This window comes from Sparus aurata, chromosome 10 (genome assembly GCF_900880675.1).
Source record: "Sparus aurata chromosome 10, fSpaAur1.1, whole genome shotgun sequence".
Classification (NCBI taxonomy): Eukaryota; Metazoa; Chordata; class Actinopteri; order Spariformes; family Sparidae; genus Sparus; species Sparus aurata.
This window is the reverse complement of record NC_044196.1, coordinates 13,176,348-13,190,789: the sequence shown is the minus strand read 5'-3', so window position 1 is coordinate 13,190,789 and position 14,442 is coordinate 13,176,348. Positions and strand designations below refer to the sequence as shown.

The following is a 14,442-nucleotide window of genomic DNA, read 5'->3' as shown; positions in this document are numbered from 1 at the left end:
TTTCTTTTCCCTTTCCTCAGGATTCCCAGGTATCCCCGGACAGCCAGGATCTCCTGGTGGACCAGGCAGACCAGGAGTTGACGGACTTCCCGGGCAGCCTGGAATACCTGGATCCAAGGTAAGTTGATAGAAGGATGATGTCTTGAATGGCTACTTTACTAAATGATCAAATTTGACCGTTTGGCCACGCTCTGTGTGACAGGGCGAGCCTGGCTTTGGTCTTCCTGGCCCGCCAGGTTTACCAGGAGTACCTGGATCTAAAGGATTCCCCGGACCAAAGGGAGATCCTGGTTTCCCTGGCGGCCCTGGTTCACCTGGACGATCTGGATTTGACGGCGCTCCAGGGTCTAAAGGTAGTCATCATTTACAGCTTTGATGTTTTTCAAGTACTTTTGTATATATATTAAAAAAAAAAGTACAATTACTCCCTCGTCTGTTTCTGTGTAGGCGATCCGGGCATACCTGGTACACCTGGAGCTCGTGGCCCACCTGGACCCACCACCATTGGCTCAGTGGGACAACCTGGCCCACCTGGACCTCCTGGCCCAATGGGACCACCAGGTGAGATAAATAAACAGTGCTGTAAAAAGTACCCAATAGGAAGATTTAAAGATAGTAGAGGGGTCGAAGTGTAAAGTAGCACAAAATAGACCTCAAGTGAAGTACAGTTACCTCAAAAGTGTACTGACATACAGTAGTTAAGCAAAATTACTTAGTTACTGATTTTTTTGTGACACTGATTTTTTTAGTTTGGTATATATTGTGCATCTTTGTACGTGTTAATCCTATAAAATATTTGTCAGTTTGTTTGTTGGTCACCCAGGACTGTGCATGACCATCCACGTGTCCATGTTTTGGGCTTGTTAAGGTGTCTGGATGTCATTTTGGTTCACTGGTTTAAATTGTGTATATCGCACACTTTCCATGTGAGCACCTGAGCACCTGTCGAGGGTTTGTGTGCTTGGTTGAGAAACACAGTCGCCCTTTTGGTTGGTGATCGAGGTGTGTGTACAGATTGACTTTGACTTTGTGTCTATGCCTGGGCCTCCTCTCTCTGCCACCTTTTTGTTTTTGAAGACACCACCAGCTCTCCCACCCTGTCTTGGCTTCGTCACCATCTACCACACTTTCTTTGAACACACTCAAGGCACTTTCTTCGTGAGCACACCAACCTTAAATTCCAGTATTTGCGTCTTCTCTCGCCACTTTAACCTCACGCCACTTTTCCTATCGAATGTGCGCAAAAAACACAAACTTACCCACGTTCAACAAAATCATCGAATGCTCTGAGCACGCACTGGTTGCTGAATCAGAGTGTTTTCGAAAAAAGGCGGCGTCATCTAGATGTTTTAATGCATTTAATGCATTATAATCTGTTCTCCTCATCTCATTTTTGGCTTATTCCAACGCTCCGCCCTCTGCGCTTTGAAACACGCCCCCTCCCTTACCTGCGATGCTCTGATGCCAAGGCGAGAAAGGTATTGTGACCCAATACTGGTGCTGGTTGACGGCCGTTTAATAGTGTCACATATCACACAGAGTGTATGATTGCGTTATACATTCACACACACACACGTTTAAACGCATATGTTTGTATCAGCCTATATTTTGCCTGATATGCGCCAATATGAACACTTTTTTCCAGAGATTAAGCTGCAGAAAAAAGATGTTTGGGGTAATTTATAATGATAAAATTCTCCATCAAGTTAACAGTTTCATTATCTAAACAATGCAACCTTGATATCATCATTACAGGATTCCCTGGATCAAATGGTGCGAAGGGAGACCCCGGTCCTCCAGGTCTAGACATCCCAGGTCTGCCTGGAGACCGAGGAACTAATGGTTTCCCAGGTTCCCCAGGACAACCAGGAACCCCAGGACCTCCTGGAGGACCAGGACGTGATGGCCTGCCTGGACTGCCAGGTAAAAGATGACATTTATGTCATTAATATGTAGTCATGACCTTGTAGAGTAAGTGTTGATACCACATATAAGATAGCTAATTCTTTAATAAAGAATGATGCTACAACTGATGCTAACTGGTTTTAAGCATTAGAGCTATTTTTTCAAGGAGATTTGCTTGCTGACTGACTGACCTACTAGACTGACTAGCTAGCTAATTGACCATCTTGCTAAAGCAGCTCGCTAGCTAGCTTAATAGATAATTGATGTATGTTAGATACCAAGCGTAAAGACAAGATGGGTGAATAGGTCAAATGGCAGACTTTCATACAGGAAACTGTGTGAAGCCATGTTTTTTTAACCTCAACATGATCTCTTTCTCTGTTCCACCATTCTTAAATATCCTGCAATAGCGCAGTAGCTTGAACATGTTGCCTGTTATTGAGCTGGCTACCTGTCCCAGTGGTTTTGGGGTTTGCTAAATGGCTAGCTAGCTGGATACCAAGAATGCCATTTAACTGTCTGGCTGAGTGCTTAACTTTCTATCTATCTGTTAATATAATAACCAACTAGCTATAGCTGTGTGTGTGAGATGGACTTTGTAGCTGAATATTTTGAACTTAAGTTTTTTGTTTATTTTTTTTATCTAACTTCGAATGTCTGACTGTCTGCAGGTACCAAAGGTGACATGGGTCCCATAGGACCTCCAGGACCCTCTGGAGGACCAGGAGGCCCAGGAGGACCTGGTGCTCCTGGCTTTAAAGGTATTTACATATATTCACACACACAGTATGTCCTAAGTTTTGAAAGGTTTTGAACTGTTAACATTTGTTAACACTGGTTTGGAGTATCCAAGCCCTTAGAAAGCATATAAAAGCATACTGTATCCCAAAGGAATAATTCATGATATTTTCACGTAAGTAAATATCTGTGTTGTTACTTCTGTGGTCGATATAACATAAAATGAACTCAACAGCAGTTTCAAAAGTGCACGAAGGGACCACAACAATGAGCAATGACAAATCCGTCACAAAAATGACAGAGTAACGAAAAACAAGGTGCTAAAGATCTCTGATTCTTGTGTTCTTCTCTACAGGTGAACCTGGATTCCCCGGCAGAGATGGCACACCCGGTGGTCCCGGTGGTAAAGGAGAGAGAGGCGACCCAGGTGTTATGGGGCCCCCGGGAGCCACCCTGACATCAGCAGTCACAAAGGGAGACAAGGGAGATCCTGGACTTCCAGGTACAACTGAGAACACCTTCTTTGTCTCTCCACGAGTGATTTGCACTTTGTCTTAAGCCTTTAGAGCTTATTGTGCCTCTCACCATTTTTTTAAATACACACTGTATTTTTGTGTGTGGTGTCCAGGTTCACCAGGTTTTCCAGGTCAGAAAGGCATCTCTGGTCTCTCTGGTGATCCCGGACTGCCGGGATCAGATGGACGCCCTGGACTCCCTGGACCACCAGGTATGTGTACCTCCTTACACAAACACACATATGAAAACACTCATACTGGTGCAAGTAGGTTTCTAATATACTGTTTCAACTGTGCAACAGGTCCTAAGGGAGATGCTGGCATCCCAGGAGGCCCAGGCAGTCCTGGAGGTCCAGGATCTAAAGGCGGTATGGGAGAAATGGGAATACCAGGTGGGTTTGAACATCTCGTATCTCTATCCAGTTGGTGATTCACTGAAAGCTTTCCCCAAATTTCTTCTAAAAATGGGATGAAATATTGAAAAAGCTCTGAAATGTATTTATTTTTGAAAATATTTGGATTCCACCCAAATACTGGTTATATTTTACATCCTGTAGCCATGCTTATAACTTATTTTTACTGGTAAACAACACCTCAGGATAATTTTACATGACCATATACCAAAGAACTAATCAGTGCTGATAATACTCAGTATGCTGATAGATAAAGGGGTGATGATAACACAGTAGATGCTTTGAAATCCCTACATATAACTATGCAGTGTTCTAAGCAGACCAGATGGCACGCAGCAGATGATAGAACGCTTGTTACAACCGTAACAGACTTTAGACTTGACTTGGACTTGCTAAAAATGACGTCTGACAGATTCTGGCCCAAGGAATAGAAGCTACGTTGGATAGACGTGGTATGGAAAGCCTTTTGCTAATTGAGTTCCTTGACGTTGGCGAGGTGAAGTTTTTGGTTGACATCTCACTAAAGTCATTCCAGTTATCAAATACTCTCCATACTACGTCTCACCCATGTAACTTGTGCCGACATCTGTAAGACTTACGTCTGGATCAAACAGGATAAAGCGTTATAAATACTAATGTTTCATTTTGATGATGTCACAGGACCATCAGGGCAGAAGGGTCTACCAGGTCAGCCAGGAAGGTCTGGAACCCCAGGACAACCAGGAGGACCTGGTTTCCCTGGAGCCAAAGGTGAACCAGGCTCTGCCGGAGTCGGACCACCTGGACCCAGCGGACTCAAGGTACAGGACGCAACCACTGAAATGTCCTTAGTTCAGAAAAAGTGGAATTTTAGGTTGACACTTTGTTTTATTCGTGTCTCTCATAGGGTGAACCTGGCCAGCCAGGGTTCCCGGGAACTCCAGGACTGAAAGGAACTCCAGGATCACCTGGTCTCCCAGGTTTACCAGGAGGGCCAGGTGCCAAAGGCGACCCCGGTCTGCCAGGATTCCAAGGTAAATCTGACATTTGACAACAACAGGTTCAAGAATGACTCTCAGCTGGTGACATACGTGAAGCACATATTTGAAACTATCTACTTATACTAACTATAAAGTAAAAACATTTGTAAAATAAGTAAACTGAAGTTAAAATAAAATAGAAAAAGTAATATTGATGATATTGGAAAGTCATTATGTACCCAAAGCAACATTTACTGACGTGTCGACCATCTCCTGTCAGGTTCTCCCGGTATCCCTGGCCCCAAGGGTCTCGATGGTGGGCCTGGTGCCCCAGGTCTCAATGGAGCTCCCGGCAGACCAGGAGAGCCTGGCCGACCAGGAGGACCAGGGTTGCCAGGAGAAAAGGGTCAGGCTGGTCGGGACGGGATCCCAGGACCATCTGGAGTGAAAGGAGAACCTGGTGAGTCACAGCCAGACATGTCTGAAAGATATTATCCTTACTTATCCATGTAGTATACTCAGTGTGTATTTGATTTCCTTCGCTTCCAGGTCTTCCTGGTTATGGTGGTCCTGGTCCATCTGGTCTTCCAGGGTTGCCAGGTGAGTAACCACCTATTATATGTAAAAAACAGTTGTTTTGATTATTGTCTCTGTACTGATATGACAAACTCTACTTCATTTCTCACTAGGTGCGAAGGGAGACCCAGGTCCTCCAGGAGGACCTGGCACGCCTGGTTTCCCCGGCACTAAAGGAGAGGCTGGTTTCCCTGGCTCTCCTGGTCCTGGTGGCAACCCCGGCCCCCCCGGGCCCCCAGGACTTGCTCTGCAGGGCCCCAAAGGACTCCAAGGACCTCCTGGACCACCTGGAAGAGCAGGTAAAGTACTTCGATTTACTATTCGCCATCACATGTACTGCCAGAAACTGCTGTCTGGTTTTCTTATCGATGGTTTGTTTTACCCAACTACAGTAAGAGGTGGGTGGTGTTTATTATGTCAGATTTCCAATTAATATTAGGTCAGGGCCTAAATTAAGTTAACAGCATTATCCAAGTGATCTTAATGCAATTAACCCTGTTAATCTGGATCAGTAAACAGGATAAAGAAGCACACTGCCAGATCCTGGCTTCACGTGCTGTAAAAGTACAAAAGCCAGAGAGTTAAAGATAGCAATATAGGTCACACTCTGGCCAAAGACAACAAACAATTGTGGTCCACAGGTGATCAGATCTGGTAGTCACCCAGGCCATAACTCAGCCAACTGTATGGCCTAGCTCATCCTAATGACTCCCTATGTTGGGCTAGACTTGGATTGGATGGGACTTAATTTAGCTAATTTAGAGAAAACTCACGATTGCTGGTGGATATTGTGAAAACCAGACAGCAAATGACAGAACCTGCACTTTAAATGTGAATGCTTTCATCTCAATGTCGACTGATTTGCATGGGACATTGTTTCACCACCAATGGACTGTTTGAGCACCACCTGTCCAGTCAGTGTCAACAACACTTGTGATAAAAGTCTGCCATGCACACTCCTCCACTCCCCCCCAATCCTTCTTTACCAGGAAACATTGAGGTGCTCCTCACAGACCAATCACTGTTTGTCAGCGGGGGGTTGACCATGCCCCCCCTCCCAAAAAAGAGCATGTGTTCATACCACTTTGTTGTCATCATGCAATATTTTCTTTCATCCACCAATCCATCGGTCCTCATGTCTCCTCACACCTTTTGCCCTCTTCTCATGATCCCATAATGGGTGGAATTGTAATCTATCCATCTCTCCACAGCCATGAAGTTTGTGTGTTTATGTCCTCCTGTGGACAGTGTAACAACAAAATATGTGTGTCAAATGTTTGCGGTCACGTCCAGTAATGTTAAATAAATGTTGGTGTCAAACAGCTGAGCCTGGGGCAAACTAAAGACTTTCAACTGCATCTTAAAAATGGAGTTCATGACACATTTCTTTTAATTGTATTTAATGGAATTCAGTTACATTTTTGTTAAATACAATTAAAAGTCATCCAAAAAACCTGCTTTGGTCTTGCTTAATCGTAGTGATATTCAACTTTACTTAACTCGGTTAAGTTAAAAATAACTCGATGGCAATGATGTATAATAATGAATGAAATAATGAAATGGACCAATAGAAAAACAAACTTTATCCTTATCTCTCTATTACATTTAAAACATAGAAAAATTTAACTTTAACAAAAAACCTAGAGTCAAGTTGAGAGTGTTGGGGTTTGCCTGTGGCTCAGCTGCTCCGAGTGTGTTTTGTCCCACCAATCAGTCATCTGCATGGGCACTGTTTGTCCCAACACACACTTAAACGTACACGTGAAAACAAGTGTGACACAATGCTGGGAATGGTGGACAAGGAAAATGCAACTGAAAAATTCCAAAGCAACAAATTTGGAAAAGCATGTTATTCATTGGTCGGGTAACATGCAGAAATTGTTGGCAATTTTCCATGTCTAAAGTGTCAGTGAATTTACTCCACACATGTCAAACTGCAAAAAAAACTAATGTAAATATATCGTAAGATCAAAACGGCATCATGCATAGCACTCTAATGTCGAGCTGATTTGATTGTTTTGAAGTTTTATGCTAAAATCAGCTGATTTCTGTTATGAAACAGTTGTTGTCGCTGTAAAATATCAAATGAAATATATAAAACTCAATAGTAAATTCCAGCACCGACGACACAACCCAGCACTGTGTCAGGCTTGCAAAAACAAAAACTTGTCAATGTGACAAAATGAAGCTATTTTACATCCTGTTCCCTGTGGCTTGGCCCCACCCACTGTGTTGTGGCCCCGCCTCTTGATGTGATGACACGTGCATCCGGCTGCCGCAGGTCCCTCAGGTCAGATCAACGGCGTCCAGACTTCCTCTGCACGTTCCTTCCAGCACCACCAACTGAGTTTAACACCACTTTTTATGATCTAGCAGGAACAAATTTCACCCGGGAAATCACTGCATTTTCTCATTCCTTCTACTTTCTAATCACTGTCTTCTTTCACTTTTCATGCACACTGATGTGTAGTATAATGCACCTTCAACAAGTAAGCACCCTCTCTCTGAAAACATTTTTTCCATATCAAATCAAATTAACTTCAAATTCACAGTAGTTGTCTGGCACAATTAGCATGTTGTCTGGATCACATATAGGTAACCGTCAAATACAAATCTAACACAAAAACACCAAATATAACTAACTCACTTGAAGCATCAAATCATTGTTTTTAGTTTTCAGAACATACTGTAATTCCAGATCTGTTGGATTTTTAATGAACTTTTTTATTTGTACATAAGCGTTGAATATTTTGAATACTATGGCTCCCCTGGCTAGCAATAGTGGTAGTAGTAGTATTACTAGCAGCAGGAAATTTGGTATCATTAGTAGCAGTCGTAGAACCAGAGGTAGAGTGGGTCGTCCAGTAATCGGAAGGTCGCTGGTTAGATAGTATTTGCAGATATGGTAGTAAGAGAGTACTAATAGTAGCAATAGTTCCTACAGTAATCTGTTGGGTACTACCAGTAGCAGCAGTGGTAGATATAGCTCAGGAGGTAGAGTGGGTACCATCCAGTAATCCGATTTCCGGGCTAGTAGGAGAAGTATATTAAGATTACTATGGAAGTAGTAGTAATCGGAAGGTCGCAAACAAATAGCAGTTCCAAAGTAGCTTTGGTTAACACCTCGACAAAAACTATTCTGGTTAGTCGGACTGTGTTTCTGTACTGATGCTTGCTTCTGTCTAAACCGCCTCTTCTTTTTGCCCTGTGCCGTCAACCCTACTCCGCTTTTCCTGGGAATTCTGGGAACCCTAGGTCCTCCAGGTTAGACTCCAGTGGTTTGATGGTTGTGATATGTGCTGTGGTACATGTATCTCATGCTCATTTAATCTGTCTTCACTCCACAGGACAGACTGGACACACAAATGAAAACGCACATTTACATGTTTAGTCTTACTGTGTCACTTTTGTGCGAGGTCATCTTTACCCAAAAAGTTTAATTCTGACGTTATCTCACCATCGTCGGGGAAACAAAATTGTGTTTTTCTTTTCTTGTCTTTCTCCTTTTTCATTTCTTACTAAAGTTTCTCTGAGATAAATGCTCTGTCGTAAACAAATCATATAATTGGTGGATTTAAAGATACAACCGAAATTTAAAGGAACATTTGTAAATGAAGGGCTTGATATGGCTAATAGTATTACCTGTTATTCCTGAGAAATACACCATCTTATATCAGACTTCAATTTAATATTTTTTTTTGCCAATTTTGGGAATTAAACCATTTTTCACATCGTATACAGTACCACAGTTGATCTGTAAAAGGCTGCACAGGATAATATCATATGCAGATGATGTGCTGCTGTATTTGTTAATTTCATGATTCTCTTCTGTTCTGGTTCAGCTCAGTTTCCATTTACACAGTTAAAAATATGAAGCAAGACTACGCTTGCTCAACCAGGCAAGAATGTCAACCACCACACTGCGTGTTCTTAAACACTAACCTGATTTCTCCTTGTTAAATGGAAACCAAACTGATCCTGAAGAGTATATAATAAGAAAAGACTTCCTGTGCAACCATCTTGTGTTGTTTCTCCATCATTCTGTACCTGATTTTTTACTTTTCTTGTCTGCTAATGAAGGTCCACCTGGCCCAGAGGGTCTCCGTGGGCCAGCAGGAAGTGGCGGTGTGAAGGGAGAGAAGGGTATTCCCGGTGCTCCTGGCCAGCCAGGCTTCCCCGGATCAAAGGGAGATCCTGGTACTTCTGGATTCCCGGTAAGATCATTTTGTTAAATTAGCTGAATTTGGTCTCTTGAACTTGAGAATCTCTAAGAGATAAAACTGTGATTCTGAGCCTGAGATGTCTCTTTCTTACCAGGGTTCACCCGGTCTTCCCGGTGCTACTGGTGTGAAGGGAGATATCGGTCTGCCTGGTGTTCCTGGCTTCCCTGGTCAGTCCACGATACTATAACAGTATTTTCTCATCGTTCCCTCTATCCAGAAATGTATTTTTATGTTATGCTTCCATGTTAAGCAAAGCTAAATTAATTGTGTCATATGTATTTTTGCCAGGACCAAAGGGAGACCCAGGAAGTCCTGGTGGTGCTGGTCTTCGTGGTGATCCTGGAGATGTCGGACCCACAGGTGCGTGAACACATTTACCTTTTTCATACAGTGAATAGTGAGATGAGCTACAAACATACAAGATATAATGTTCTCACTTTCACACTGAAATTCTGTTGAATTCAACACAAAACATTGAGATTTATCTTTAAAAACTTCTTAGATGAATTCAAATGGATTATTTTCTACCTCTAGGACCTCCTGGTGACCCTGGTGTACCTCCGGCACCCATTGTGGTTAAGGGAGAGCGAGGACCACCTGGTCCTCAAGGTCTGCCTGGTAATCGAGGATCTCCTGGTTCTCAAGGTCGCGATGGACTTCCAGGTGGGTAATTGTGGACTCTGGACATGATAAAGGTCACAAGACAGTTGCATAAGAATACATCTATTATTGTTCCTGGGATGCCATTGATCCCGAGTCTTAGTGATGTTGACATCCGTGTCTAACCTTTTTACAGTTACATGTAGGGCACTTAGCAGATGCTTTTGTCTAAAGTGACTTTTTAAATTCAAAGTAACTCCAGCCTCAGATATGGTTTGGTCATCTAAGAAAGAGTACTCTTGTTTTTCACTGCTCTCAGGTCAGCCTGGTGACCCTGGAGATCCTGGTTTGGAGGGTCCTCCTGGCTTCAGCGGTCCACCTGGCAGGAAGGGAGACAGTGGACCGGCCGGTCAACCTGGTGAGTGGAACAGTCAAACCTACAGACTGAATCATGTCATTCATCAGTCACGAACCATCACATCGCACCTAGCTTGGCCTTTGATGTGGTGTTGTGGTTTAAAATGTGCTCTTTGGCTTAAAGTTGGCTGAGGAACTAGTTAATCTAGAAACATAATAGCTGCCCATTTCTAAAATATCCCTATTCCCTGATTGTAGGTCAAGCTGGCTACCCTGGTCCCCCTGGCTCAGATGGTCCACAGGGTTCTCCCGGTCCTCCAGGATCAGTGTCTGCGGCTCATGGCTTCCTCATCACCCGCCACAGCCAGGGTCAGGATGTTCCCTTCTGTCCTGATGGAACTAACACCATCTATGACGGTTACTCCCTGCTCTATGTGCAGGGTAACGAGAGGGCACACGGACAGGATCTTGGTACGTAAACAGGATGTTGCCTCACATCTAAAAGGTTTACGCTACAATCTCACTGTATCAAATTCACTTCATATATTTCATCTTCTAGGCTCTGCCGGCAGCTGTCTGCGCAGGTTCAGCACCATGCCCTTCATGTTCTGCAACATCAACAACGTCTGCAACTTCGCCTCCCGCAACGACTACTCCTACTGGCTGTCCACGCCTGAGCCCATGCCCATGTCTATGGCCCCCATCACCGGAGAGAGCATCAAGCCTTTCATCAGCAGGTAGGGATGGAGACAAGGAAGAAGAGGAAACAGGTTAGATGAGGTTGGATGCAAGGGGTTTGATTATATTTCTGTGTGTGTGTCTAGGTGTTCAGTATGTGAAGCTCCAGCCATGGTGATTGCAGTCCACAGTCAGACAATCCAGATTCCCTCTTGCCCTGCGAGATGGGACCCTCTGTGGATTGGTTATTCCTTCATGATGGTAAGACAAAACACCTGTACCCACCGGTACTGGTCCTCAGCACCCTCTCTAACTTACCCTTCAGCATATGGCACATTTCATCTACGCACCGCAGTACATAACCAGAGTTCCCCTCTCCATCCACAGCACACTAGCGCGGGAGCAGAGGGCTCCGGTCAGGCCTTGGCCTCCCCCGGCTCCTGCCTTGAGGAGTTCCGCAGCGCACCCTTCATAGAGTGCCACGGCAGAGGGACGTGCAACTACTACGGAAACTCCTACAGCTTCTGGCTGGCAACTGTAGACACCTCAGAGATGTTCAGGTACGGATACACAACTCAGCGGGATGGCTTAGTTGTTAGAGGGCCCTTTATGTGACGTATGTGGCAACTACACAAAATCTAAGACAACTTGACACACTGACCAGTTTTGTCTTCAGTTGCCCTATATAGCAATTTGTGGTGGTCAATTATGAAAATTGTGAAATCCCCCCAATGTAAACGTACTAATCCAAAAGCGAGATTAGGGATTGATGGTATGTTTTTCTGATTAAGTGTTAAATAATTTTGAACACTTTTAGGATATTTAGGATAACCATTACATAGTCATTTCATACGGAAGAGGTTTAGGGCCACATGTGAATTTTTTTTTTAGTTCTGACTTTAAAGTCAGAATTCTGATATAAATGTCAGAATTCTGAAATTAAAGTCAGAATTCTGAGATTAAAGTCAGATAAAGTCAGAACTAAAAAAAAATGTACATGTGCAGACTTCTGACTTTATTCTCAGAATTCTGACTTTAATCTCAGAATTCTGAGAAAAAAGTCAGAATTCTGAGAATAAAGTCAGAACTAAAAAAAAAAATTCATGTGTGGCCCTAATCCTCTTCCGTAATTTCACTATGAAGAAGAGTCCAAAGGTTTCACATTGATTTGATATATCTCAAAATAATATGCTTATTTATATCGCATTTCCTCAAATTGGTCAGGACTCCCTTGAAAAAGAGGTTTTTAATCTCAATGGGATTTTCCTGGATAAATAAAGGTTAAATAAAAGAAAAAATAAATAAAAACTGATGGTCAAATAAAATCTGAGTGTCGAATAATGGCAGGGAAAAAAACTAGGGATGAACTTCTACTGGGTGTTAAATCACGTGTATCAGTTGAGCATAATGTATAATAACAATATAATCATGCGTGTTTTGACATCTTGCTAATGTTAATGTTAATGCTAACTATATTACCCAAATTTCAGTCACTGGGGGTGTATGTGTGTTGATTTCTTGGGCAAACTGCATTTTCAGTAAAATAAAAAACAACATGTTCTTGCAAATGTTTCATAAAAAAAAAAATCTGTACATTTTACATACACCAATCTATCCTTCGAGTTGTCCCCAGCATAACCATCCTTACCTTTTGCCCCTACAGGAAGCCCCAGTCGGAGACTTTCAAGGCGGGTAACCTACGAACGCGCGTCAGCCGTTGCGTGGTCTGCATGAAGAGTACGTAACGGCACACGGCGGGGGACGCCTGATCGACAACAAGAGATGATTGGATGACGGGGGACAAGTAGGGGGGTGGTGGTCACAGCGACGGATAGGCCGTCATCGTGGTGACAAAGTGGAATTCCAATGGTGCATTGTCTTCCGGAAAAAAACTAAACAAAAAAAAAAACTTCAACTAAAACTTTGGTGCTACTGTGCAACACAGCTTCTATAAAAAAAAAAAAGAAAAGAAAAAACTGACGAAAATAAATCTTACATTTAGTCTTTGTTTTTCTTAAGAAGTACCTCAAAACGACAGCAGAGCAAAATCCACTAAATGGTGCCATGATGGATGCGCGACAACAAAAAGTGCATTTTTCATTTCTTTGCCCTTCTTTCCCAAAAGGATCAGTTTCCTTTCTCTTAAAAAAAAAAGAAAATCACTTTTTTTCGACGTTGTTGCAACAAAAATGTGATCCTGTACATCCATTTGTAGACAGAAGTGCTCCTTTTTTTATTTTTATTTTGTTTGTTTTCGGCCTTATTGATGAGGAGTGGATGGTCTCGGCACTTTGACTTCGGAACATCCAAGATGAGAGATGCACTGACGATGAGCTTTCCTTAGTGAGACTGACAGCCTTTTTTTTTTTTTTTTTTTTACTACTAGCTCTTCATTCACACGCTCTTCCTCTTTCTCTCTCCGTCATTTTTCTGTCGTTTAACGTTACATTTGGTGGTACTAACCCTGCTGTAGCCCGCCTTCTAACCGTCAGACTACACCTTCTTCCTCTTACTTTATTTTTTTTTGTAAGTAATTAAATGTGTATATTGTGTAAAACACCTTTTGTTTTTAGTGTATTAGGTCCTGAATCTGTAACAGTTCTTTTGTTATAAGATGATTTTCCAGGTTCTTTTTAGCTCACACACTTCACGCTTTCACACACAAACACAAACACACACATACATTCACCTCAGTTCACTGCTCACTGACACACTCAGATATTGTACAAAGTAAGGCTTTTATGAATGAAACAGTATTTTATATATAATAAATATATATTTGAGAAAGAGGATAAAAGGTATATAAACTTTATTCGGCTGTGGGGAGATTGTTCGCTGTTTTCAAACACAAAGGTCAAGGCATTTCACCGATTGAAATAAAGCTAACTACTGAGCAAAGACAAAGAGCCATTTTCCCTCAAACATAACGGTCTTGTATGATATTAACGACGCCAATCGCTTAAAAATCTTTTGTACTCAATTTGTAGAATTAATAAAAATGTTGAACTGAAATAAAGGGGATTTGCTTCTAGGTAGTCTAATGATTGGGAAATGTTCCAGATATTTGTGCGGAGAAAAAAAAAGAAGAAGAAAAAAAAAAGGATTTGAGTTTAAATCTTTTTGGCTCCTTTGATTAGAAAACCGTGATATTTGTTTTGTGTTTTTTTTTTTTTTACATTTCCAGGTGCTGGGCTTCGCTGTAAAAAGAGGGCCTGAGGTTTTTTGAGGGGCTCATTTTGCAAAAAGAAAAAAAGAGACCCTTCAAATTCCACTTTCACTGGCTTGAATTTGTATCCAAAATTGGTTTAAAGTGTTCACACTCCAGCCTGCCGAGATGCAGGTGGGAGATCAGGTGTGACAGTGACGCCTGATGTGACGCTTCTCTGACACCAGGTGTTCGCACTCCTGATGTACTGTAAGTCTACAAGAGCTGTTCTATGGGGGGGAGGGGGAGAAATGTTTTCCTGTGATTTTATTG

At 42.5% G+C, this 14,442-nt stretch overlaps 1 protein-coding gene across 2 annotated transcripts in view; it reads left to right on the top strand.

Moving 5' to 3' along the window:
* Positions 1 to 14,442, top strand: part of col4a5 (collagen, type IV, alpha 5 (Alport syndrome)) — a 43,784-nt gene extending 29,342 nt beyond the window's left edge. Inside the window, exons 27-51 of one of the 2 annotated variants that reach the window (XM_030431114.1) lie at positions 21 to 118; positions 203 to 353; positions 448 to 561; positions 1,756 to 1,923; positions 2,577 to 2,666; positions 2,999 to 3,145; positions 3,272 to 3,370; positions 3,461 to 3,550; positions 4,232 to 4,371; positions 4,458 to 4,584; positions 4,811 to 4,990; positions 5,080 to 5,130; positions 5,220 to 5,405; positions 7,388 to 7,396; positions 8,362 to 8,370; positions 9,187 to 9,320; positions 9,424 to 9,496; positions 9,618 to 9,689; positions 9,864 to 9,992; positions 10,249 to 10,347; positions 10,545 to 10,757; positions 10,846 to 11,023; positions 11,111 to 11,225; positions 11,352 to 11,524; positions 12,628 to 14,442. In XM_030431114.1, coding sequence (XP_030286974.1) covers positions 21 to 118; positions 203 to 353; positions 448 to 561; positions 1,756 to 1,923; positions 2,577 to 2,666; positions 2,999 to 3,145; positions 3,272 to 3,370; positions 3,461 to 3,550; positions 4,232 to 4,371; positions 4,458 to 4,584; positions 4,811 to 4,990; positions 5,080 to 5,130; positions 5,220 to 5,405; positions 7,388 to 7,396; positions 8,362 to 8,370; positions 9,187 to 9,320; positions 9,424 to 9,496; positions 9,618 to 9,689; positions 9,864 to 9,992; positions 10,249 to 10,347; positions 10,545 to 10,757; positions 10,846 to 11,023; positions 11,111 to 11,225; positions 11,352 to 11,524; positions 12,628 to 12,709 — 2,927 coding nt within the window. In that variant the 3' untranslated portion in view covers positions 12,710 to 14,442. The remainder of the gene's footprint in view (positions 1 to 20; positions 119 to 202; positions 354 to 447; positions 562 to 1,755; positions 1,924 to 2,576; positions 2,667 to 2,998; positions 3,146 to 3,271; positions 3,371 to 3,460; positions 3,551 to 4,231; positions 4,372 to 4,457; positions 4,585 to 4,810; positions 4,991 to 5,079; positions 5,131 to 5,219; positions 5,406 to 7,387; positions 7,397 to 8,361; positions 8,371 to 9,186; positions 9,321 to 9,423; positions 9,497 to 9,617; positions 9,690 to 9,863; positions 9,993 to 10,248; positions 10,348 to 10,544; positions 10,758 to 10,845; positions 11,024 to 11,110; positions 11,226 to 11,351; positions 11,525 to 12,627) is intronic. The other variant, XM_030431115.1, reaches the window with a different exon arrangement.